We start from the raw sequence: 26,604 nt of genomic DNA, 5'->3' as shown, positions 1-26,604 counted from the left end.
AGCGTGGTCTGATTCCCTGTCTGATAATATTGATTCCCTTGACAGGGACACTATATTGCTAACCATAGAGCATATTAAAGACGTAGTCTTATACATGAGAGATGCACAGAGGGATATTTGCCGGCTGGCATCTAGAATAAATGCAATGTCCATTTCTGCCAGGAGAGTATTATGGACTCGGCAGTGGACAGGTGATGCGGATTCTAAAAGGCACATGGAGGTTTTGCCTTACAAGGGTGAGGAATTGTTTGGGGATGGTCTCTCGGACCTCGTTTCCACAGTGACAGCTGGGAAGTCGACATTTTTACCCCAGGTTCCCTCACAGCCAAAGAAAGCACCGTATTATCAGGTACAGTCCTTTCGGCCCCAGAAAGGCAAGCGGGTTAAAGGCGCGTCCTTTCTGCCCAGAGGCAGGGGTAGAGGGAAAAAGCTGCACCATACAGCCAGTTCCCAAGAACAGAAATCCTCCCCTGCTTCCACTAAATCCACCGCATGACGCTGGGGCTCCACTGGTGGAGCCAGGTGCGGTGGGGGCCCGTCTCCGGAACTTCAGCGACCGGTGGGTTCGCTCACAGGTGGATCCCTGGGTTCTACAAGTGGTATCTCAGGGATACAAGCTGGAATTTGAGATGTCTCCCCCTCGCCGTTACCTCAAATCAGCCTTGCCAGCTACTCCCCCGGACAGGGAGGTAGTGCTGGTGGCAATTCACAAGCTGTTCCTCCAGCAGGTGATAATAAAAGTTCCCCTCCTTCAACAGGGACGGGGTTACTATTCCACAGTGTTTGTGGTACCGAAACCAGACTGTTCGGTGAGACCCATTCTAAATTTAAAATCCTTGAACACTTATATAAGAAGGTTCAAGTTCAAAATGGAATCGCTCAGGGCGGTTATTTGCAAGCCTGGAAGAAGGGGATTACATGGTATCACTGGGCATCAAGGATGCGTACCTGCATGTCCCCATTTACCCACCTCACCAGGTGTACCTCCATTTTGTGGTACAAGACTGCCATTACCAATTCCAGACGTTGCCGTTTGGTCTGTCCACGGCACTGAGGGTATTTACCAAGGTAATGGCCGAAATGATGATACTCCTTCGAAAGAAGGAAGTTATAATTATCCCATACTTGGACGATCTCCTTATAAAGGCGAGGTCCAGGGAGCAGTTGTTGGTCGGAGTAGCACTATCTCAGGAAGTGCTACAACAGCACGGCTGGATTTTGAATATTCCAAAGTCGCAGCTGGTTCCTACGACGCGTCTGCTGTTCCTGGGTATGATTCTGGACACAGAACAGAAGAAGGTGTTTCTCCCGGAGGAGAAGGCCAAGGAGTTGTCATCTCTGGTCAGAGACCTCCTGAAACCAAAACAGGTGATGGTGCATCACTGCACGCGAGTCCTGGGAAAGATGGTAGCTTCTTACGAAGCAATTCCATTCGGCAGGTTCCATGCAAGGATCTTTCAGTGGGATCTGTTAGACAAGTGGTCTGGATCGCATCTTCAGATGCATCGGTTGATCACCCTGTCCCCGAGGGCCAGGGTGTCTCTGCTGTGGTGGCTGCAGAGTGCTCATCTTCTAGAGGGCCGCAGATTCGGCATACAGGACTGGGTCCTGGTGACCACGGATGCAAGCCTCCGAGGTTGGGGGGCAGTCACGCAGGGAAGAAACTTCCAAGGACAATGGTCGAGTCAGGAGGCTTCCCTGCACATAAATATTCTGGAACTAAGGGCCATTTACAATGCCCTAAGTCAGGCAAGACCTCTGCTTCAAAACCAGCCGGTGCTGATTCAGTCAGACAACATCACGGCGGTCGCCCATGTAAACCGGCAGGGCAGCACGAGAAGCAGGACGGCGATGGCAGAAGCCACAAGGATTCTCCGATGGGCGGAAAATCACGTGTTAACACCGTCAGCAGTGTTCATTCCGGGAGTGGACAACTGGGAAGCAGACTTCTTCAGCAGGCACGACCTCCACCCGGGAGAGTGGGGACTTCATCAAGAAGTCTTCCAACTGATTGTACACCGTTGGGAAAGGCCACAGGTGGACATGATGTCGTCCCGCCTAAACAAAAAGCTAGAAAGATATTGCGCCAGGTCAAGAGACCCGCAGGCGATAGCTGTGGACGCTCTAGTGACACCGTGGGTGTACCGGTCGGTTTATGTGTTCCCTCCTCTTCCTCTCATACCAAAGGTACTGAGGATAATAAGGAGAAGAGGAGTAAGAACTAAACTCATTGTTCCGGATTGGCCAAGAAGAGCTTGGTACCCGGAACTTCAAGAAATTATCTCAGAGGACCCATGGCCTCTGCCGCTCAGACAGGACCTGCTGCAGCAGGGGCCCTGTCTGTTCCAAGACTTACCGCGGCTGCGTTTGACGGCATGGCGGTTGAACACCGGATACTGAAGGAAAAGGGCATTCCGGAGGAAGTCATTCCTACGCTGATTAAAGCTAGGAAAGAAGTAACCGCAAACCATTATCACCGCATATGGCGAAAATATGTTGCGTGGTGTGAGGCCAGGAAGGCCCCAATGGAAGAATTTCAGCTGGGCCGTTTCCTGCACTTCCTACAGTCAGGGGTGACTATGGGCCTAAAATTGGGTTCCATTAAGGTCCAGATTTCGGGGTCTCGGCTCTACAACTTTGCCGAGCAGCTACTTGGTCGGGGTCAAACACATTTGCTAAATTCTACAAGTTTGACACCCTGGCTGAGGAGGACCTAGAGTTTGCCCATTCGGTGCTGCAGAGTCATCTGCACTCTCCCGCCCGTTTGGGAGCTTTGGTATAATCCCCATGGTCCTTACGGAGTCCCAGCATCCACTTAGGACTTCAGAGAAAATAAGAATTTACTCACCGGTAATTCTATTTCTCGTAGTCCGTAGTGGATGCTGGGCGCCCATCCCAAGTGCGGATTGTCTGCAATACTTGTATATAGTTATTGTTTAACTAAAGGGTTCTTGTTGAGCCATCTGTTGAGAGGCTCAGTTGTTCTCATACTGTTAACTGGGTATTGTATCACGAGTTATACGGTGTGATTGGTGTGGCTGGTATGAGTCTTACCCGGGATTCAAAATCCTTCCTTATTGTGTCAGCTCTTCCGGGCATAGTATCCTGACTGAGGTCTGGAGGAGGGTCATGGTGGGAGGAGCCAGTGCACACCAGTAGTCTAAAGCTTTCTTTTAGTTGTGCCCAGTCTCCTGCGGAGCCGCTGTTCCCCATGGTCCTTACGGAGTCCCAGCATCCACTACGGACTAAGAGAAATAGAATTACCGGTGAGTAAATTCTTATTTTTTTGTATTGTAGATAGAGCGAGATCTTGAAATTTTTGAATGTCCAAGTCACGAAAAGATGTTAGGGGTATCTCTAATCTCCAGTATCTGCTTTTCTTTCGTTCGGTAATAGTGGAGTCTCGTAACAATGTATCTAGGTCAGGCATGTCCAAATTGCAGCCCTCCAGCTGTTGTGAACCTACATATCCTAGCATGCCCTGACACAGTTTTGCTGTCGGAATGCTAATGCTGTGTCAGGGCATGCTGGGATGTGTAGTTTCTCAATAGCTGGAGGGCCGCAGTTTGGACATGCCTGCTCTAGGTTGTTGACCGGCCGGTGGTTTAGCCCGGAGATCTCTATTGGCTCTGTCCAGAATGATGTCATTGTCCTGCAGGTCTGGAAGAATATGTAGGAATAGATCTTTCAAAAAAGCAGGCAGCGTAGAAGGCAGGATTGATTCAGGAACATTTCTAATCCTAAAATTGTTTCTTCGCGATCTATTTTCAAAATCCTCCTGTTTCTAAAGTCATTAATTTCAGATCGTAAAAGATAGTTTTCTATTAGCCACACCTTGGTAACAACACAAATCATCTGTTCTGGTTTCTAGGGCATCTGTACGAGCACCAAGAGATGTCAGTTCTGATTTAAAGTCATCTACAGCTTTTTTTTAATTCTTGTTGGAATGTCAATTTAATTCCTTCCACTAGAGTATTGAGGACAGAGGTTATTGACTGGTCAGTGTTCAGTTCAGAAGAGGACTCTGGAGGAGATGAACCATTCCGATCCGCTTGTTGAGAGGAACCTTTAGTTCTAGGAGTAAACATTGCTGGAGTGGTAGCGGTTGCAGTCTTTTTGAGTCTCGTGGTCATGGTATTTAGAGGGGACAAAAAGTAAAATAGAAGGTAGTATGATATTCGGATCCGCTAAGCTAATAGCATATGCCCCCCCCCGATCAACAGTTAGGTCATAGCACACTGCAACAATGCAGCAATAAGAATTATGGTCAGTCAAAGGAAAGTTGTCCCTTGGCAAACCACCTGCCAAGCACCAGAGATCATTAACTTTGTGCTCAGATTTAGGTGTAACGTAGATCCAAAACTATAAGCCACCAGGGCGTAATGGATGGTTTAAAGGAGATGCATCACCAAAACGTAGGTAGGATCAATGGTACGTAGGAATAGTGCCATATTATGTTATTTCCACAAGCTGGTTACAGAGAGTTCAGTGAGTAGTAAAAAACAAGCAAGTAGGAATAAACAAAAATCTTGTAAAGCACTGTGAAAAGAAATATATCTCTGGTTGGGAGAAGCAAGCAGAGCACTGCTACTACTCTATTGGAAAAGAGGTGAGAAGCTGAAATGGGGCACAGAGAGATAGCAGCTTAATATATTGAGGTTCTCTCGGACAAGGTTTAAAGTCCAGTGTGTCTACTTTGTGATCACAGGCGGGCTTTATAGGTACCATATGAGGGAGTAATGGAGGTGGGAGCACTGATCATGAACTCACCGTCTGTAGGCTCAGCGGGCACATGCTGGGATACCTGGAGGCCAGTGCAGGTAGTATGCCTCTGTAGCCTTTGTTGAAAGGGAGGAGCAAGCGACTGGCCGAGCAAGGTCGGGCAGGGTCAGGGTGCGATCCACTGCAGGGCCGGAGACATGACTTTGAGCGAGATGGCGGGCGCAGCACTCCTTGATCCTCAAGCAGTCACCGCAGATTCGCAGAGGCCGGGAGCAGCTCACCGCAGAGAGAGGCAGTATGGGTGACGGGCGGGGGAGTCAGGCACCACAGTGCTTCCGGCGGTCTGAAGAGGAGAGGTGCGGCACTGTGGAACAAGGCTCCGTGCAGATTACACTTTTCCGGAGCGACATCGGATCAAATAGAGGCCACAGCTTCTGGGGACCAGGTAGGCCGCAACCTGCAGAGACTCGTCCACCGGTTCTGCGATACCTAACCTGGTCACACTCTGTTGTCCCACTCATACAAAGGAGCCAAAGATTGCAGGTGCTGTCCGGTGTGGAGGGGATTTTAGGGCTCAATTAACGGAAGCACGAGCAAAGTGGGTCAATGCCAGGCCACGCCCCCCAAGAAAAAAAATTATTGGGAAAATTTTTATTGACTTTTCAACATACCGTTAGTCCCCTTTTAGCTCGATACACTTGGCCCAATGATATTCCAACTTTTTCAAGCCCTCCAAAAAATAGGATTTGTCGAACTTTGCGAAATAGGCCTCCGTTTCGGCGATGACCTCTCTCGTTCAATGCAAATCTCTTTCCGCCAAGCCATTTTTTCATGTTTGGAAACAGGAAGAAGTCGCAGGGGGCCAAATCTGGAGAATATGGTGGATGCGGCAGCATTTCGTAGCCCAATTCCACCAATTTCCCAATTTTTCTTCGTCAAGTGGGGATGTTTTCTATTCAATGCATTGTTGAATCTGCCAAATAATTGAGCATAATAGTCGATGGCCATGTCCTTTCCGGCCGATTGAACAGTTTTCGCCTTCTTTGGTGCATGTTCGCCGGGTGAAGTCCACTGTTTTGACTGTTCTTTCATTTCTAGTGATGGATCCATGTTTCATCATCAGACACAAAACGACGCAGAAACTCTGGATTGCGCTTAAACAGGTTCAGACACTGCTTCGAAGTGAAAGGTCCCTATAAACGGCTTCCAACTTTTCTTTGATTTCCTCACCCGTGTTCCCATCCAAAAACAAGAATCTAATAACCAATCGGTACTGCGCTTTCTCCATAGTTAGAAAAAAACCTAACTTGCTCACTTCCATACTATAGTAGGTATTCCAAGCCTAGATGACTGTGCTTGCCATACTGGCTATGTGCGATTTTGGCTAAGTGTCAATTTTGACGATACTTTTATACTATATAGTCAAAATTGACTTGCCTGCACAGTCTATCTAGGCTTGCGATATAAACCTCGCGGGACCGCGCATCGGGATCGCAAGGTGACTTTCACCTTGCGATCTGCAATAACTTTCCTTGCGATTTTGACTATATAGTCAAAATCGCAAGCAAAAATCTCACCATGTGTACACACCTGTACTTGAAATGCGATTGTTTCAATTTCATTAATGATTGCATTTTCACGAATATGCAGATTAATACATACACACTATTACAGTTTACCTTTGTGTTTTGTGATGCTGATCTGTCAAAACCATCTGCTGAAAAGATTGTGACTAGTGGAGCATAAGCAGTAGTAGTGGACAAAATGGTTTGTAGTGTATACACAGGTTTGCTAAGTATTAAGCAACGCATAAAGCCAAATCAGCAGATCAGACCTGTTTTGTTGCGTTGAAACTTGATTGTGAGAGCATATCTACATTTACAGTATCTTACGAACAGATTGTGAATTGTATGATCTGCTAGACAATTGTATAATATGTATCCAGGGGTGTGATGGTAAATGCAGACGGTCTGGATGCCGGCGGTCACATGACCGACTGCAACATCCCAACATTTTTAGAGTGCTGATGGGAGTGGCAGCTTGGGCTAAGATAATGGTCGTGACTGTTACAGCTAACCCCCCCGCTCTAGTGCTTAACCCATAATACCTTTGGGATGTCTAAGGTTGGTGTTCCAGCGTCTGTTACCTGACCACTGGCATCCAGACCGCATCCCATACCCAGCTTATGGGACTTATCCAATGACTCTGGTTTCCATGGTTTATTTTCTTTGAGAAAGCCTTTATCTGATGGTTTGCTGTTCATGGAACAAATTCCTTGTGGTACCATGATTCGAAGTTACTTGGAGAATATTGATTGCATTCACCTGCGGTATGTGAGCTGCTGTGGTAATCGTAGAGACACAAATCCAATTATTCAGGTTTGACCTTGTATGCTGTGGCAATACCACCTTGTGAACGTATACCACTCCTTTAATGTCAGGCTTTTACTCTGTCTGTGACTTCAGGCTTGTGTGTGAGATGATTATTGCACACAAATAAGCATTCAGCAAGCTTTGTGAGGAGGTAAAGGAATTAAATTATTTGTAATAAAAACAGTGGTGCCCTCTTGAACCAGCTTTATATATGGCATAATTGTGCCCTCCTCAGCTTTGCGGTCTGGAAGATCAGTCCGACCCCCTCAGCATACCATTTCTAGCACCCCTCTTCACAATGAGCAACGTATAATATGTCCCACTTTCATGAGGTTGTGATACCCTTTCTGCCACAGTACTGTAGGCGGGCCGATGCTGTGATTCCAGGAAGTGTCGGGATTCCGGCATCTATCATATGACTGCCGGGATGCTAAACGCACCCCTTTGGTGCTGTATCTTGAGAGTGTGTGTGTGTGTGGAGCAAGACTGTGAGCTCCCAGTTTCAATAACTGACGTTAGAAATCTGCTGTTGTAGATAAATTGTAAAGCACAGCGGAATATGTTGCGCTATATAAGTAAATGTAAATAAATAAAGCCAATCTTGTTCTCCATTTCATATATTTCCACTCAAACTTTGCGTTAAACTCTAACAAGGGTCGTGAAAATTGGGTTGTGTTCATTATGCGGTGTTCTGTTTTGAATAAACTGTACAGTTAATAATTTTGGTTTTATAATATATCTCATAAAATGTTTGTTATTTACAGGATAAGCACCATGATGCTGCAAATGAAATTATTGAGACCATTAGGTAAGTGCTTAACTAATGCAGATCTGTCTAAGTTTTATTATTGAAGTTAATGTACTCAAAAACTTTTCTCAACTGAAAGATGGAAATTTGCTTGTTTGTTTGCCTAAATTGCTCCAGAATTTAGGCACCATGAGTAGATAATGTTTGTTCTGTTGCTATAAAGGAAGTTGTATTTCTTGTCCTGATATTTTAGCTCCTCAGTCGCTGTCTCTTGGGATGACCTCAGTGCGCTCTGAATTGAGTATGAAAGAGTATAACATGAAGTAATTTTACCAAGCTGACTGTTAGTTCTAAAGCCAAGTTGGGTAAGGGACCTCTGACGTCACCAGGGGAGCGGAACCACGTCACCAGGGGGAGTGCCCGAACAGGGTACCCGAAATGGTATTAGTTGTTTGCGTGGATAGTAGAAGAACTATCCCGCTGCCTCGCTCCTCCCCCTGGTGATGTGGCCCCTCCCCCCTGGTGATGTGGCTCCTCCCCCCTGGTGATGTGACCCCCTGGTGATGTGGCTCCTCCCCCCTGGTGATGTGGCTCCTCCCCCTGGTGATGTGGCCCCTCCCCCTGGTGATGTGGCCCCTCCCCCTGGTGATGTGGCCCCTCCCCCTGGTGATGTGGCCCCTCCCCCTGGTGATGTGGCCCCTCCCCTGGTGATGTGGCCCCTCCCCCTGGTGTCATAGGTCCTTTATGGCCACTTGATTCTAGCATCTGCCCTGAGTTGATACTTGAATGTTTACATAATTGATTTGCTTGTTTCCAATGTAGGTCAGGCAGTGTTTTAAGAAATGTGTCCGGGTTATGTTTAGATTGTACTGGTCATTTACTTGTGCAATAAAATACAAAGTAACCTATAGTAACTGGTGCTACGCAATGGCAAAATCACTAGGCTTCTAGAAGGAAAAACAGGGGGATAAGATCCTTTTATCGTGGTCACTTCTCAAAAGGACCTCATAACTTGAGACACCCTAAAAATAAGAAAAATAGGATATAAATAAAACTGATTAAAATACCGTAAATTGGCATGCATCAATGTTCAAACCGCACCTATGTATGTGAGCAATACCAAATCTCAATGTCACACCCTACTTGTAATAAAAGATATTTGCACTTGAAAACATGTGATGGCTAAAAAACAAAGAAGAACATAGCATAATCATGTATAGCTAAATCCAGATAAAAGCTTTGTATATTGCACTAACCCTTTACAGGGGTAAATCTAGCCCTATGTTTACGTTTTTAAAATTCATGGATTCTTGTGTTAATTATGTATGCGGTACAACAGTAATTGAACATCAACTTCATTTTATTTATTTTTCTCTAACGTCCTAAGTGGATGCTGGGGACTCCGTAAGGACCATGGGGAATAGCGGCTCCGCAGGAGACTGGGCACATCTAAAGAAAGCTTTAGGACTATCTGGTGTGCACTGGCTCCTCCCCCTATGACCCTCCTCCAAGCCTCAGTTAGATCTCTGTGCCCGAACGAGAAGGGTGCACACTAGGGGCTCTCCTGAGCTTCTTAGTGAAAGTTTTAGATTAGGTTTTTTATTTTCAGTGAGACCTGCTGGCAAACAGGCTCACTGCATCGAGGGACTAAGGGGAGAAGAAGCGAACTCACCTGCGTGCAGAGTGGATTGGGCTTCTTAGGCTACTGGACATTAGCTCCAGAGGGACGATCACAGGCCCAGCTTGGATGGGTCCCAGAGCCGCGCCGCCGGCCCCCTTACAGAGCCAGAAGGCAGAAGAGGTCCGGAAAATCGGCGGCAGAAGACGTCCTGTCTTCAACAAGGTAGCGCACAGCACTGCAGCTGTGCGCCATTGCTCTCAGCACACTTCACACTCCGGTCACTGAGGGTGCAGGGCGCTGGGGGGGGGGGCGCCCTGAGACGCAATAAAAACACCTTGGATGGCAAAAAAAATGCATCACATATAGCTCCTGGGCTATATGGATGCATTTAACCCCTGCCAGAATCCATAAAAAAGCAGGAGAAAAGTCCGCAAAAAAGGGGCGGAGCCTATCTCCTCAGCACACTGGCGCCATTTTCCCTCACAGCTCCGTTGGAGGGAAGCTCCCTGTCTCTCCCCTGCAGTCACTACACTACAGAAAGGGTTAAAAAAAGAGAGGGGGGCACTAATTAGGCGCAGTATTAACTATACAGCAGCTATAAGGGGAAAAACACTTATATAAGGTTATCCCTGTATATATATAGCGCTCTGGTGTGTGCTGGCAAACTCTCCCTCTGTCTCCCCAAAGGGCTAGTGGGGTCCTGTCCTCTATCAGAGCATTCCCTGTGTGTGTGCTGTATGTTGGTACTTTTGTGTCGACATGTATGAGGAGAAAAATGATGTGGAGACGGAGCAGATTGCCTGTAATAGTGATGTCACCCCCTAGGGGGTCGACACCTGAGTGGATGAACTGTTGGAAGGAATTACGTGACAGTGTCAGCTCTGTATAAAAGACAGTGGTTGACATGAGACAGCCGGCTACTCAGCTTGTGCCTGTCCAGACGTCTCATAGGCCGTCAGGGGCTCTAAAGCGCCCGTTACCTCAGATGGCAGATATAGACGCCGACACGGATACTGACTCCAGTGTCGACGGTGAAGAGACGAATGTGACTTCCAGTAGGGCCACACGTTACATGATTGAGGCAATGAAAAATGTTTTACACATTTCTGATAATACGAGTACCACCAAAAAAGGGGTATTATGTTCGGTGAGGAAAAACTACCTGTAGTTTTCCTGAATCTGAGAAATTAAATGAGGTGTGTGATGATGCGTGGGTTTCCCCCGATAACAACGGATAATTTCTAAAATGTTATTGGCATTATATCCTTTCCCGCCAGAGGTTAGGGTGCGTTGAGAAACACCCCCTAGGGGGGATAAAGCGCTCACACGCTTGTAAGGGCTCTACCTTCGCCTGAGATGGCCGCCCTTAAGGATCCTGCTGATAGAAAGCAGGAGGGTATCCTAAAAGGTATTTACACACATACTGGTGTTATACTGCGACCAGCAATCGCCTCAGCCTGGATGTGCAGTGCTGGGTTGGCGTGGTCGGATTCCCTGACTGAAAATATTGATACCCTAGATAGGGACAGTATATTTTTGCCTATAGAGCATTTAAAAGATGCATTTTTATATATGCGTGATGCACAGCGGAATATTTGCCGACTGGCATCAAGTCTAAGCGCGTTGTCCATTTCTACCAGTAGAGGGTTATGGACACATCAGTGGTCTGGTGATGCGTATTCCAAACGGCATTCGGAAGTATTGCTTTATTAAGGGAGGAGTTATTTGGGGTCGGTCTTTCAGACCTGGTGGCCACGGCAACAGCTGGGAATTCCACGTTTGTACCCCAGGTCGCCTCTCAACATGAGAAGACGCCGTATTATCAGGCGCAGTCTTTTCGTGGACAAGCGGGCAAAAGGTTCCTCATTTCTGCCCCGTGACAGAGGGAGAGGAAAAAGGCTGCAGAAATCAGCCAGTTCCCAGGAACAGAAACCCTCTCCCGCCTCTGCCAAGCCCTCAGTATACGCTGGGGCTTTACAAGCAGAATCAGGCACGGTGGGGGGCCCGTCTCAATGAATTTCAGCGCGCAGTGGGCTCACTCGCAAGTAGACCCCTGGATCCTTCAGGTGATATCTCAGGGGTACAAATTAGAATTCGAGACGTCTCCCCCTCGCCGTTTCCTAAAGTCTGCTTTACCGATGTCTCCTTCTGACAGGGAGACAGTTTTGGAAGCCATTCACAAGCTGTATTCCCAGCAGGTGATAATCAAGATACCCCTCCTGCAACAGGGAACGGGGTATTATTCCACACTGTTGTGGTACCGAAGCCGGACGGCTCGGTGAGACCGATTCTAAATCTAAAATCTTTGAACACTTACGTACAGAGGTTCAAATTCAAGATTGAGTCACTCAGAGCAGTGATTGCGAACCTGGAAGAAGGGGACTACATGATGTCTCGGGACATCAAGGATGCTTACCTTCATGTCAAAATTTACCCTTCTCACCAAGGGTACCTCAGGTTTATGGTACAGAACTGTCACTATCAGTTCAGACGCTGCCGTATGGATGGTACACGACACCCCGGGTCTTTACCAAGGTAATGGCCGAAATGATGATATTCCTTCGAAGGAAGTGAATTTTAGTTATCCCTTCCTTGGACAATTCCCTGATAAGGGTAAGATCCAGGGAACAGTTGGAGGTCGGTGTAGCACTATCTCAGGTAGTGTTGCGGCAGCACGATTGGATTCTCAATATTCCAAAATCGCACCTGGTTCCGACGACGTGTCTTCTGTTCCTAGGGATGATCCTGGACACAGTCCAGAAAAAGGTGTTTCTCCCGGAGGAGAAAGCCAGGGAGTTATCCGAGCTAGTCAGGAACCTCCTAAAACCGAGCCAAGTCTCAGTGCATCAATGCACAAGGGTTCTGGGTAAAATGGTGGCTTCCTACGAAGCAATCCCATTCGGCAGATTCCACGCAAGAACTTTCCAGTGGGACCTGCTGGACAAATGGTCCGGATCGTATCTTCAGATGCATCAGCGGATAACCCTGTCACCAAGGACAAGGGTGTCCCTCCTGTGGTGGTTGCAGAGTGCTCATCTTCTAGAGGGCCGCAGATTAGGCATTCAGGACTGGGTCCTGGTGACCACGGATGCCAGCCTGCGAGGCTGGGGAGCAGTCACACAGGGAAGGAATATCCAGGGCTTAGGGTCAAGCCTGGAGACATCACTTCACATAAATATCCTGAAGCTAAGGGACATTTACAATGCTCTAAGCTTAGCAAGACCTCTGCTTCAAGGTCAGCCGGTGTTGATCCAGTCGGACAACATCACGGCAGTCACCCACGTAAACAGACAGGGTGGCACAAGAAGCAGGAGGGCAATGGCAGAAGCTGCAAGGATTCTTCGCTGGGCGGAAAATCATGTGATAGCACTGTCAGCAGTATTCATTCCGGGAGTGGACAACTGGGAAGCAGACTTCCTCAGCACGACCTCCACCCGGGAGAGTGGGGACTTCACCCAGAAGTCTTCCACATGATTAAAAACTCGACAGGTATTGCGCCAGGTCCAGGGACCCTCAGGCAATAAGCTGTAGACGCTCTGGTAACACCGTGGGTGTACCAGTCAGGGTATGTGTTCCCTCCTCTGCCTCTCATACCCAAGGTACTGAGATTGATAAGATGGAGAGGAGTAAGCACTATATTCGTGGTTCCGGATTGGCCAAGAAGGACTTGGTAACCGGAACTTCAAGAGATGCTCACGGAGGATCCGTGGCCTCTACCTCTAAGAAGGGACCTGCTCCAGCAAGGACCCTGTCTGTTCCAAGACTTACCGCGGCTGCGTTTGACGGCATGGCGGTTGAACGCCGGATCCTGAAGGAAAAAAGGCATTCCGGATGAAGTCATCCCTATCCTGATCAAAGCCAGGAAGGATGTAACCGCAAAAACATTATCACCGCAATTGGCGAAAATATGTTGCGTGGTGCGAGGCCAGTAAGGCCCGACGGAGGAAATTCAACTGGGTCGATTCCTACATTTCCTGCAAACAGGAGTGTCTATGGGCCTGAAATTGGGGTCCATTAAGGTTCAAATTTCGGCCCTGTCAATTTTCTTCCAAAAAGAACTAGCTTCAGTCCCTGAAGTTCAGACGTTTGTAAAAGGGGTACTGCATATACAGCCTCCTTTTGTGCCTCCAGTGGCACTTTGGGATCTCAATGTAGTTTTGGGTTCCAAAAGTCACATTGGTTTGAACCACTTAAATCTGTGGAGTTAAAATATCTCACATGGAAAGTGGTCATGCTGTTGGCCCTGGCCTGGGCCAGGCGCGTGTCAGAATTGGCGGCTTTATCCTGAAAAAGCCCTTATCTGATTTTCCATTCGGACAGGGCGGAATTGAGGACTCGTCCTCAGTTTCTCCCCAAGGTGGTTTCAGCGTCTGACCTGAACCAACCTATTGGTGGTGCCTGCGGCTACTAGGGACTTGGAGGCCTCCAAGTTGCTAGACGTTGTCAGTGCCCTGAAAATATGTTTCCAGGATGGCTGGAGTCAGGAAATCTGACTCGCTGTTTATCCTGTGTGCACCCAACAAGCTTGGTGCTCCTGCTTCTAAGCAGACTATTGCTCGTTGGATTTGTAGTACAATTCAGCTTGCACATTCTGTGGCAGGCCTGCCACAGCCAAAAATCTGTAAATGCCCACTCCACAAGGAAGGTGGGCTCATCTTGGGCGGCTGCCCGAGGGGTCTCGGCTTTACAACTTTGCCGAGCAGCTACTTGGTCAGGAGCAAATACGTTTGTAAAATTCTACAAAATTGATATCCTGGCTGAGGAGGACCTGGAGTTCTCTCATTTGGTGCTGCAGAGTCATCCGCACTCTCCCGCCCGTTTGGGAGCTTTGGTATAATCCCCATGGTCCTTACGGAGTCCCCAGCATCCACTTAGGACGTTAGAGAAAATAAGAATTTACTTACCGATAATTCTATTTCTCATAGTCCGTAGTGGATGCTGGGCGCCCATCCCAAGTGCGGATTGTCTGCAATACTTGTACATAGTTATTGTTACAAAAATCGGGTTATTATTGTTGTGAGCCATCTTTCAGAGGCTCCTCTGTTATCATGCTGTTAACTGGGTTCAGATCACAGGTTATACGGTGTGATTGGTGTGGCTGGTATGAGTCTTACCCGGGATTCAAAATCCTTCCTTATTGTGTACGCTCGTCCGGGCACCGTATCCTAACTGAGGCTTGGAGGAGGGTCATAGGGGGAGGAGCCAGTGCACACCAGATAGTCCTAAAGCTTTCTTTAGATGTACCCAGTCTCCTGCGGAGCCGCTATTCCCCATGGTCCTTACGGAGTCCCCAGCATCCACTACGGACTATGAGAAATAGAATTATCGGTAAGTAAATTCTTATTTTTTGCTCCACTATAAAAGAGATCATGCTGATTTTTTTTTTATTTTTTTTTTGTGGTAGTAATGTATACTTTTTTGTTAAGCACCTAAAAAAAATGGTATATCTAATGTTGATTTAACCTAGCGGTTTTAAGTCTTTTTGAAAAACATGCGTTTTCTCCTGCAGGGTTCAAAGGGTATCCACAGGATACATTGGGATATGGTTGAGCGACAGCGGATCTTGCAGCAATCGGTCAAAGCTTTCTGGCCTCCCAGCATGCAGCGGCCCCGTCCATATATCCCCACCTCCTGGCTCAAGCAAATCAGTTTTTTGTTTGGTGTGGCAGGAGCCGGACCCTGGTCTAAGGGCTGCTGGTTTTGAGCAGCCATAAGCTTTTTTTTATTTTATTTTTATAGTCTTACTATTTTTTCTGAGCAATCTTTCTAAACAGCGTCTTATACGTACCTTAGAAAGAGTTTCCCCGCCGGGTCATGACAAAGCTTACCCACGAGTACAGTGCTGTTTCGGCAGGCGTCTGTGTCGGATAAACTAGCAGGTCTAGCAGCCGTTACCAGGCTGCGGCTGGAGCACGGAGGGGAAGGTAAGGCATCGGTTCCGCATAGACGGGGAACATGGACACAGCCACACTGTTTGGGGGGAGACTATCAAACAGTCGCTGACGTGGCTGCTGCTGAGAGTGAACCAGTGCTAAGCCTTATGGATCCTATGATCCAGGGATATCATGAGGCCGCGATCCCTAGGATTGTAAGCAGTGGGGTGTCAGTTTCTTCCCTGGTCGCCCCTCCCCCTGGTTCATGACCAGTTTTCTCAGAGTCTTCCGCCATGAACTGAATTCCCGCTTCCGATCAAGACGCTGTGTACTAAGGGACCCAATCACAACATAGGCGGCTGTGTGACTGGTGCGTCAGTGTTCACTTGGGCGTCTGTGTTCACTATAGGTTCACAAAGCGGCGGTGTACACTAATAGCGTCTGGATCCACTCAACTTTCGCAAACGTATTGATCTATCCTGGAAGCGGGGTAAGTCTCCCTGTATCCCACTCTGAGTATGGGCTATACAGCACTAAGTGTATCTACATTTGAGTTCGAATAGTTGGATAAGTGCATAATGCATACGAGTTGATAATATTACTGTGGTTTCTTTCACTGTGCGTCTGAATGCGGTAAAACGTTTTTATAAAGTAATGCAGTAATATGTTTCTCCTACATACTTGAACTATATCTGTAGTTTGAATATGTGCTCATATTGCTTATTGTACTAATGTATAACCTGTATAAAATTCTGTCCGTTTTCTCTGTTTACGCTAATCCTCAATGCTGGTGCTAAGCAGGGTAGGGTCGGATTGTATGTCACTTTAACACGTCTTAAAGTGATTACAGCCACAAATTGTGTATTACACTGTGAAAGTGTCTGATTATTTATCATGTCTAAGAGGCAAAGGTGAGGAAAATATACTCACAGCAGCACTCATATCATGTTTGTCATGTAAAGCTGGGTTAACGTCTCAGGATCTGGTTCAAGATGGGTTGCGTGCAAACTGTTTTAGCTTTCACCAAGGTCTCTTGAAAAATCCAAGAAGGTTTTGGAGTCATTATGTTTTACTGGAAACATTCTCTTTGGTAAAGAGTTAACCAGTATTTTGGAGTCAGAAGCAGACTCCAAAAAAGTAAAAAGTTTCCTTCCACTTACAAATTTAATTCTAAAATTCCAACTTTTCGTCCCTTTCGGTCTCAATTGAAAAGCAAAAGGAAAGGGTGATAGCAAACAGTCCCAGTATATCAGGGCTGGCAAGTCAAAAAAGCATTGGGCTACCAAAGGACCGGCTTCTAAAACAGAAGATAAGCCATCAGCCTGATGTTGCAGGCCTCCACCTGGGTAACCTCAGGGTGGGAGGCCGACTTCATTTTGCACAAATCTGGCAGCAGTCTACCACGGATGCCTGGGTGCAAGAAGTGGTATCTCACGGTTATGTGTTTGCTTTCAAGAAAAACCCTCCTCAAAGGTTTTTGTGTACCAGCCAGTCCTCGGTAAAGTCGAGGGCCAGGGTTTTGCAAGAGGCAGTTCAGAAATTACTTCAGTCAGGAATAAACATTCCGGTACCTCCTGCACAACAATTTAAAAATGCTGAACAAGTACGTTTGGGTACCTCTGTTTCATATGGAGACTTTACGTTCCATCATTTTGACTATGGAACCAGGGGATTTTATGGTGTCCCTGGATATACAGGATGCTTACCTTCATGTTCCTATAACCCTGTCCCATCAGCGCTATCTCAGGTTCGCTATCCTCCAACAGCATTTTCAGTTTCGGGCTCCACCATTCAGGTTGCCCACAGCCCCCCAGAGTATTCACCAAAATTATGATTATGGCAGCTTATCTCTGCCAGCAGGGGATAAGAATATTTCCATACCTTGAAGATCCTTGACCAGTCTCAGGAATTGCTTCTGTGTCATCTGCAACAGGCAATAGAGTGTCTGCAGAAGCACGTTTGGCTCATAAATTGGGCAAAATCGTCTTTAGTTCCGTCACAACGGTTTACTCACTTGGGGTCTGTATTGGTTTCAAGACTTCAGAGAGTTTTTTTTACCTCTGACCAAAATAATCAAACTTCAGTTAAGGATTCAGGAGCTTCTACACCAGGCTTTCCCAACCACGGTCCTCAAGGCACACCAACAGTGCAGGTTTTAGTGATATCCAGGCTGCAGCACAGATGGTTAACTCAAAATAACTGAGCTACTAATGAAGTCACCTGTGCTGAAGCCTGGATATCACTAAAACATGCACTGTTGGTGTGCCTTGAGGACCGTGGTTGGGAAAGCCTGTTCTACACAGTCGAAGAGTATCCATTCATGCAGCAATGCGTGTGATTGGATTGATGGTGTCAACATTCGACATGGTAGAGTATGCTCCGTTCCATTCATGGCCTCTGCAGCATCTGATCCTTACCAAATGGAATGGTTTTCATCAGACAATAAAAACGCATACTATGGTTCTTCCTCTGGAAGGAGGGAGGTCATTAGCCATGTGGCTACAGACAGCCCATCTGGACAAAGGGAGACCCTTTTGGATATCACATTGGGAAATTCTGACAACAGATGCCAGCCTTCAGGGCTGGGGAGCAGTGTCTGAAAGAAATTTTATTCCAGGGGCAGTGGACCAAGGAAGAAAGTTGCCTGCCAATAAATATATTGGAATTTTGAGCCATATACATTACATTGAATCAGTCAAAGGACATCCTTCAAGGGAAACCAGTCCAGATCTGCTCGGACAATGCGACGGACCTAGCGTACCTCAAGCATCAGGGAGGAACTCGCAGCCAGAAAGCAATGAAAGAAGTAAGTTGCACGTTAAAGTGGGCAAAACGTCATCCTCCAACCTTGTCCACAGTGTTCATTCCAGGAGTCCTAAACTGGAAAGCTTATTTTTTTCAGTCGGCACACCATTCATGTAAACGAATGGGCTCTACACCCGGAAGTCTGCCAGACCCTGGTTGACAGATGGGGGTTGCCAGAGAGAGATCTCATGGTCTCTCGTCAGGACCACAAGGTGCTCGCATACCGATCAAGAACAAAGGATCCCAAAGCAATCTTTATGGATGTCCTGTCTGTGAGATGCGACTTTCATCTGGCCTATGTGTTTCCTCCCACTGCCCTGTTGCCCAGGGTAGTGAGAGGTAATACAAGGAAAAAATGCCGTGATACGAATAGCTCCGGCTTGGCCCAGAAGACAATTGGTACACAGATCTGCAGAGGATGTTGATGGATGCTTCATTCCGATTACCTCAACGTCCAGATCTACTGATTCAGAGGCCTTGTCATCGCAGACATCTGGATCGACTGTCTTTGACGGCGTGGCTCTTGAGGCCTCCGTTTTGAAGCCTGTTGTGAGACTCTCAAAACAGGTAATTCAAACCATGCTTAGAGCAAGGAAACCTTCCTCATCTCACATTTATCACAGAATATGGCAAGCCTATATTCAGTGGTGCAGTGAAAGGAAATTTGACCCTAGGTCTTTCAGAGTTTCCATAATCCTAGCATTCCTTCAGGCAGGAATGGATAAAGGTGGCTTCCTTGAGAGTGCAAGTGTCTGCACTGACTATGGTTCCAAAGGATTATTGCCAGCTTACAGGAAGTGCGCACTTTGTTCCAGGGAATGCTGCGCTTTCAACCTCCTTTTGTTCCTCCTACAGTGCCTTGGGACTTCAGTTTAGTTATAAAGGCCCTTCAAGTTGCCCCATTTGAACCACTTAAAAGATTGGATTTTAAATGGTTGACAGCTAAAGTTCCCTTTCTACTGGCCATGGCTTCAGCTAGAAGAGTTTCAGATTTAGGCGCATTGTTAAGTTGTCTTCCATTTCTGTTTTTTTTTTTTTTTAATCCAGATAGAGCAGTCCTGTGAACTAAATCTGGATATCTTCCTAAGGTGGTGTCTACATTCCACCTTAACAAAGAAATTGTAGTCCTGGATTTTCAGGTGCCGGACCTTTCTGACGGAGATGCATCGTTGGACGTAGTCCATGCCTTAAGGATCTACGTAGATCGTACCAGTGCTATCAGGTGGAGAGATTCTCTCTTCATTCTCTACGGATTTTACAAGAGAGGATGGCGTGCTGATAAGCAGACACTGGCTAGTTGGCTTCGGATGACTATTTCAGAAGCATATTCTCAAGCTGATCTCCCTGTTCTGGATAATGTGTCTGCTTACTCTACTCGTAAGGTAGATCCATCTTGGGCAGCAGAACAAATATGTAAGGCAGCCACATGGTCTTCCATTAACACATTATGCCGTGGATACCTTTGCCTCTCAGGAAGCTGAATTCGGGTGAAGGATTCTCCTGTCTAATCAGGAGTGTCCCCACCACTAAATTGCTTTGGGACATCCCAATGTGTCCTGTGGATACCCTGTGGACCCTGCAGGAGAAATATGTTATAATAAGAACTTCAGTTGATAACTGTATTTCTCCTAAGTCCATAGGTTCCACAGGGATCCCACCCTGACGCACCTGATTTGAGGAACCTTTTACTCGCTGACGACTTCCCTCTTGTATGGAAGGGTGTGCATGTGTGGTGTTCTCACCTGATTAGGTCTCTACATGATGCTTCTGCCTTGAGCTTTGGAAAATAACTGATTTGCCTGAGCCAGGAGGCGGGGATATATGGACGGGCCCGCTGCATGCTGGGAGGCCAGAAAGCTTTGACCGATTGGTGCAAGATCCGCTGTCTCTAAACCATATCCCAATGTATCCTGTGGAACATGTAGGCTTGGGAGAAATACCGTTATCACCGGTTAGTTCTAACCATAACGTATATTTTGCTGTAAAGCAGATTAAGTAATTTGGTTTGGATTTTTGGTTTCGGGAGGAAAAGTTACCTTAGGGGTCCACATTTTGTGGTGATTACTTAACACCTGTGATACTTCAAATAAACTGGATGAAGAAGCCGTGATTAGTAAATAATTTCAATAAATAGAAAAATAATCAATATTTAATAGGCTAATTCAGACAGTCGAGTAATTTGGCAGAATTTTTTTTTCTTTTAACATTCATCTAAAAAAAATTCATAAAAATCTGAGATGGGTTGTAGACACGACTGGTTCAACTGACATGGAATGACCCAGTAGTGTATAATGCAAACCTAGTGAACATACTGTTAGTAGCATTCGAGGTTGCTGAGATAAGGACTTTTTTTTTCCTTTTTTTTTTTCCTCTTGTAATTTAACCTTTTGTTGCTGTATTCTTCGTTATACCCTTTTTCAAAACCCCAGCAATAACCCAGGTTTATTGTACATGAGCACATAGCAATATTGACCATGTTGATCAACCTGGTATTTCAGTCTGTCTCGCAGTGCTGTGTGAGTGGGTAAGCCAATTGATGGGACCTGTTCACTACATAGAGAAAAGTTGCTGCCTTTGTAACATCACCAACCCGGCATTTTGCTGGGTTGGGCAGCCTGCCTGAAAGGGGTCTCGTCAAGTCGCACCCGGGAAAGAGCCGTGTACAAGTCCCGGGTGCAACTTGGCAAGAATGGTGTGAATCGCATACTAGAACACGCTGTTAATTAAAATAATCCAATGCAGTCTATTAACTTGTGTATTTTGCTATTCTTTTACAACTTTAGGTTTTATTCATCATATTCCCTCATATAAGTCCTTATAGAAATTTTACCCAGTTCCTTTTAAATCTAATTATGTGAATTAAAAATTAATGTGTAAGTTCCTTTTTTAAATCACAGCTGAGTGGTGGTCTTGATAATGGTTTTGTTAATTGTGTTATAAATTAGTTTGATTTTATATTAATTCTGAAGTAATTAATATGACTTCAATTGCAGAACTATAATACAGGTTGAGTATCCCATATCCAAAATGCTTGGGACCAGAAGTACTTTGGATATCGGATTTTTCCGTATTTTGGAATAATTGCATACCATAATGAGATATCATGGTGATGAGAACGAAGTCTAAGCACAGAATATATTTATGTTTTATATACACCTTATATACATAGTCTGAAGGTCATTTTAGACAATATTTTTAATAACTTTGTGCATTAAACAATGTGTGTGTACATACACACAATTCATTTATGTTTCGTATACACCTTATACACACAGCCTGAAGGTCATTTAATACAATATTTTTAATTCTTTTGTGTACATTGAGCCACGGAAAACCAAGGTTTCACTATCTCAGTCTCACTCAAAATTCTGTATTTTGGAATATTACGGAATATTTGGATATGGGATACTCAACCTGTATGAAGATTCATTTTGTTAATGAGTGCCTAGTCCTGATAATGCCTCAATGCAGCTCATTGTTCTTCCATTTGATTGGACATTATCTGAAGTTTTTTTTACAAATGATGTGTGTCTTCATATTTGGTTTTTCTTTTTTATTTCAGGTGGGTTTGTGAGGAAATCCCGGATCTGAAATTGGCCATGGAGAACTATGTACTTATAGACTATGATACAAAATGGTAAAATCATATATTTTTTAATATTCTGACTTTCTCTTGCTGTTATGGATAAATAGAACCCTCATTCCTACAGGCCATACTCTGGCAGATTCTGTTAGCCGTTAAGTTCTTTCTGAACTTCCCAGGTTTATATACTATGGAGGAGATTTATAAAAGATAAGTCAGGAGGGGGCGTGGCCTGGCCGTTGTGGAGAGTGGTCGTGCTTCACCACAGCTCCTGCAGGAATAGCCCTTTTATTATCTGTTCCCCTCATGCCCTTTGCCTGACCGCCCCAGCCAGCCCTCTGAGACCTCTCCTGAGTGGAGACTGCTGCCGTAGGGGACCCGCGGAGTCGGGGAGTGCCTTTAAGCACTCCTGCGGATTGCGGCCTCCCCCCTGCAAGAAGCCGGGACCTAGAGTTTGGAGCCAGCTCGGGCCGGATGTGAGGTGAGGCTCCGTCGCGACTTAACCCCTGGTTGACCCCATCAGCCTTCTGCCACTCCGCCTGGATCCCCTGCATCCTTCCATTGAGACTGTGTGCTGATCGCGGGCGTGAGGGTGAGTTTGCTCCAGGACCGGAGCTCCAGCAACGCGCCCGCTGCTTCCCGGGTCCTCCGGGCTGCCTGCCGCGACCCGCCCTTCCTACCTTCTCCTACCCGCCTGCCGTCTGAGTCCCACGGTGCTGTGCGGCCGGCCGCCCGGGCTCCACGGACCTCGGCGCTGGTGCACGCGATCATCCCGCTCCCCTGTGCTACTGGACCCGGAGCTCTACTGGCGGGTCATGCGGCTGGGTCTTGAACCCCCCGGGGTGCGGGTGCTGATCCCTGCGACGCAGGACTGGGGAGGTGCACTAGATTTGAGTGCCCCTCCGGCGGCTGCACTGGCTTTAATCCTCTGGGACACAGATCCCCATCTGAGGTCGCAGCTCCTACCCCTTCCTGCCGGCTGCCCTGCCCTGCGGTGCTCCTCCTGCCGGATACCTCATTGGATCAGATGACCCACTAAGCCCTCTGGATAACCCCTCAACGGCAACGCTGCCCCCACCCCTGCTACCTGGCTGGCCGCTTCGCTCCGCCTGACACCTGCTTTTGGGGGGCTGGTGGGGGCTCGGCTGCTCGTGCCTCTCAATACCGGGACGCTCTTGCGGGATATTACGCAGGGGCCACTGCCCCATTAAGCCACTCCCCCTCTGGTAGCGATACACTGTGTTGCTGGACTGTTCCTCATTTGCATGCTCCCGGGAGCCCGCCCCGTGATCACTGACGGGATGTGAGTGCGGCTTCGCTCCACCGGCTATGCTGTCTAACTAGTTGGGGACTGTACCCCCTGCCATCCTTATAAGAACAAGGTGACAACCTTTTGAAATGGTTCTTTCTCCCCCCTTCTTCTGATGGCCAGAGGCAAGAAAAATCAACAGGGAAAATCCGCTCGGTCTACACGTAGTACCCCGTCCCAATCAAATCTCCGATCCTACTTATCCATACCGTCGGTCGCTGACCCCCCTCCTACTACGCCTGATATGGATATTTCTCCGCCCACGATGGCTTCCTCTCCCGCAACTGGAGATCTACGAGCTCAAATGACCCAACTACGAGGGGAAATTTTGACCCACGTCCGCTCCCTCCCTTCCAAACAAGACATGCAAGCTCTTGAATGCCGACTTCAGGACTCTATTCAAACCCAGATCTCGTCGGTACAATCTGATATTAAACATCTGGGAACCAGAGTTGTCTCGTTGGAGGAGGAAAGGGACACGGTAGAGGACCAACTACTCCACCTACGGGATACAGTCGCTCAACAGGGGTCGGACATGGAACTGATGCAGAATAAATTAGACGACCTGGACAACAGAGGTCGTCGAAATAATATTAGAGTCCGGGGCCTCCCTGAAGAAGTCCCTACGTCCAGCCTTGTTGACGCCCTAACCAAAATATTCGGTGAAATTCTAGGCCTGGACCCCTCTGACTCGATTGAATTCGACCGGGCTCATAGAGCCCTCTGACTCGATTGAATTCGACCGGGCTCATAGAGCCCTCTGACTCGATTGAATTCGACCGGGCTCATAGAGCCCTCAGACTCGATTGAATTCGACCGGGCTCATAGAGCCCTCAGACCGAAAGGGCCAGCTTCTGACCGCCCAAGGGACGTCATCTGCAGACTCCATTATTTCTCACAGAAAGAGGAAATTCTTCGCAAGGTACGGGATTTGGATGGAGTTGATTTCAATGGTTCCCGAATCCAAATTTTTCAAGACCTCTCCTGGCGAACGCTCCAACAGCGGAGGTTGCTGAAGCCTGTGACGGAAATGCTACGCAAACACGACCTGAAGTACAGATGGGGTTTTCCGTTCTCCCTGCAAGTCTCCCATGCTGGCAGAGTCCTCTCTCTCCAGTCCCCGGCGGACTTACCTGGATTTTGCTCCGCTTTGGGACTGGGGGATATTTCCCTCCCTGATTGGCGAGCTTTCACTCTTCCCACCCTGGCCTCTGCCAACCCATCCAGAAGAGAGAGATGGCACAAGGTCCAGAATCCGAAGAGGAAATCCAAAGGCGAGGACCCCCTCCAATCAGTAGACGCCACCTGATAGGAATCCAGCTGACGGGCCTTGCTGGTCCTCTTCGTGCTTTGATTCTGACAGTCTCTTGTGTCAGGTTGGTGGTAGACACCCTGTGAGACTCATTTGTTTAGTTTCCCTGTTGATTCAGCCTCATGACCTTTGATTTATTGTGTCTTTCCTCCCCCCCTTTACCCTAGACGACTTGACAACTCTTGCACCCTGTTTCTCATGATTTATATCATGTCATAGCTGTAGAATACTACCCTACGCCTAGACCCCGAATCTTATTTTTGTGTGTATACTTAACGCAGCTGTGGTCCTTATTAACGAATCCCTCCCCCCCCCCTTTTTTTTTTTCTTTTCTCCCTTCCCCTCCCCTGAAAGGACCCTTCCCATTATTGCCGATGTTAATATTAGTACTGCTATTATTACTGTTCTTCATGTAACTGTTTCTGCATTGCTCACCTAACACCGGTTATATTCATTGCTTATGTTTACTTGAAATGATTGTTTTTAGGATGGCGGGGCTGCGGCCCCCTACTGTACCCCCTACCGCCATGGTTTTCCCGAGACAGGGGCACCCTTACGGTCCCTTTCCTGTCCGGCTGCGGTATCTCACTGTTCGACCTACTCTGGTATGTCGTTCTTTTTCTTTCTTTCTTCTTGGACGCGCTTTCTTCTCTTTTATTTCTTTCATCCTATCTTTCCTTTCACGCGGAGAGGGCTGATATTGTCCTTGTCCAGGAGACCCATTTCCGACACTCCCCCTCTACACCTCATATTAGGATTAGGTTCTTCCCCACCTCGTATTATTGTAACTACTCCCACTCTAAGTCGAAGGGCGTGGCCATTCTTTTTGCTAAACATTTACCCGTCACCAATGTGGTAGCCCACAGGTTGGAGGAGGGGAGATGCCTCTTACTTATATGCTCTATTTTTAATACAACTTTTACAATAGTTAACATATATGCTCCCAACCAGGGTCAACTTGCCTTCCTCGAGGCTGTTCTGGACAGTGTCGACGCGTTGAAACAGGGGATCCTGATTGTGGGGGGAGACTTCAACTTGACCCTTGACCACACCCTAGATACCTCCTTCAAGCCCACATTACCTCATCGCCGCTCGTTCGGGGGGGTGAGGCGCCTCCTCCATCAGCTGTCCGACATCTGGCGCATATTCCACCCGTCTGACCGGGATTACACATATTATTCAGTTCCTCATCGCTCGTACTCTAGACTGGATTATATTTTTCTTGACCATAGACACCTGCCCCTGGCATGCGATGCCTCCATAGGCCAGTCAACATGGTCCGACCATGCTCCGGTCAGACTAGACATTGTCATCGGGCCCTCTCCTGCCCAGTGACACTCGTGTATATTTTTCTTGACCATAGACACCTGCCCCTGGCATGCGATGCCTCCATAGGCCAGTCAACATGGTCCGACCATGCTCCGGTCAGACTAGACATTGTCATCGGGCCCTCTCCTGCCCAGTGACACTCGTGGCGCTTTAACGAATCTCTACTGCATGACCCGTATTGTAAAGCCCAACTTGAGGATGCCATTGATATGTACATCGAGTGCAATGCCACTCCTGATGTCTCTAGCTTAACGATTTGGGAGGCTCATAAATGTGTAATCCGGGGAAAGTGCATTCAATTGGGCTCCTACCTAAAGAAACAACGTTTGGGCCAAATTGAGGCACTTTTACGGCAAATCGAATCCCTAGAAACCACCCATAAGGCTACTCTCTCCCCTGACACTTATGTTGATCTGGTCACTGCCCGTTCGTCCCTGAATAAATTAATGTTGGACAAGGTGAAATTTTCCTTTCGGAAGTGTCGTAATCGGTATTACCGATGGGTCAACAAGCTGGGCAAAATGCTGGCCCGAGCTCTACGTACCCAGAGGGCGCTCTCGTTTATCCCCTCCATAAAAGATGCACAAGGGCGTTCTCTCCACGAGACGGATAAAATTGCGGAGACATTCTGTTCATACTACACCTCACTGTACAATCTCCCCTCATCTGCTTCGTCTGGCGACAGGTCACGCGACGTAGACGCCTACCTTTCGAAGATCGGCTTCCCTAAACTCTCCGAGGATGCCGGGGAGGAGTTAGAAAGGCCCTTCACTTCCCAGGAACTCGATGACGCTATCAAATCCGCTCCTTCTGGGAAGAGCCCGGGTCCGGACGGTTTCACCATCAATTACTATAAAGCCTTTCGGGATAAATTATTCCCTCTCCTCTTAGATGCGTGCCACAAAGCCTCCGATACCAATCCTTTTTCTA

The 26,604-nt window shown here is 47.3% G+C and overlaps 1 protein-coding gene across 2 annotated transcripts in view; it reads left to right on the top strand.

Annotated features, from left to right (window-relative positions):
- Positions 1-26,604, top strand: part of DOT1L (DOT1 like histone lysine methyltransferase) — a 422,415-nt gene that overhangs the window by 68,009 nt on the left and 327,802 nt on the right. For both annotated transcript variants that reach the window (XM_063914793.1, XM_063914792.1), the window contains exons 2-3: positions 7,859-7,902; positions 21,704-21,778. In XM_063914793.1, the coding sequence (XP_063770863.1) occupies positions 7,859-7,902; positions 21,704-21,778 (119 nt within the window). The remainder of the gene's footprint in view (positions 1-7,858; positions 7,903-21,703; positions 21,779-26,604) is intronic.

The sequence above is a fragment of the Pseudophryne corroboree genome, chromosome 1, assembly GCF_028390025.1.
Source record: "Pseudophryne corroboree isolate aPseCor3 chromosome 1, aPseCor3.hap2, whole genome shotgun sequence".
Taxonomy (NCBI): Eukaryota; Metazoa; Chordata; class Amphibia; order Anura; family Myobatrachidae; genus Pseudophryne; species Pseudophryne corroboree.
This window is presented reverse-complemented; position numbering and strand designations above follow the sequence as displayed.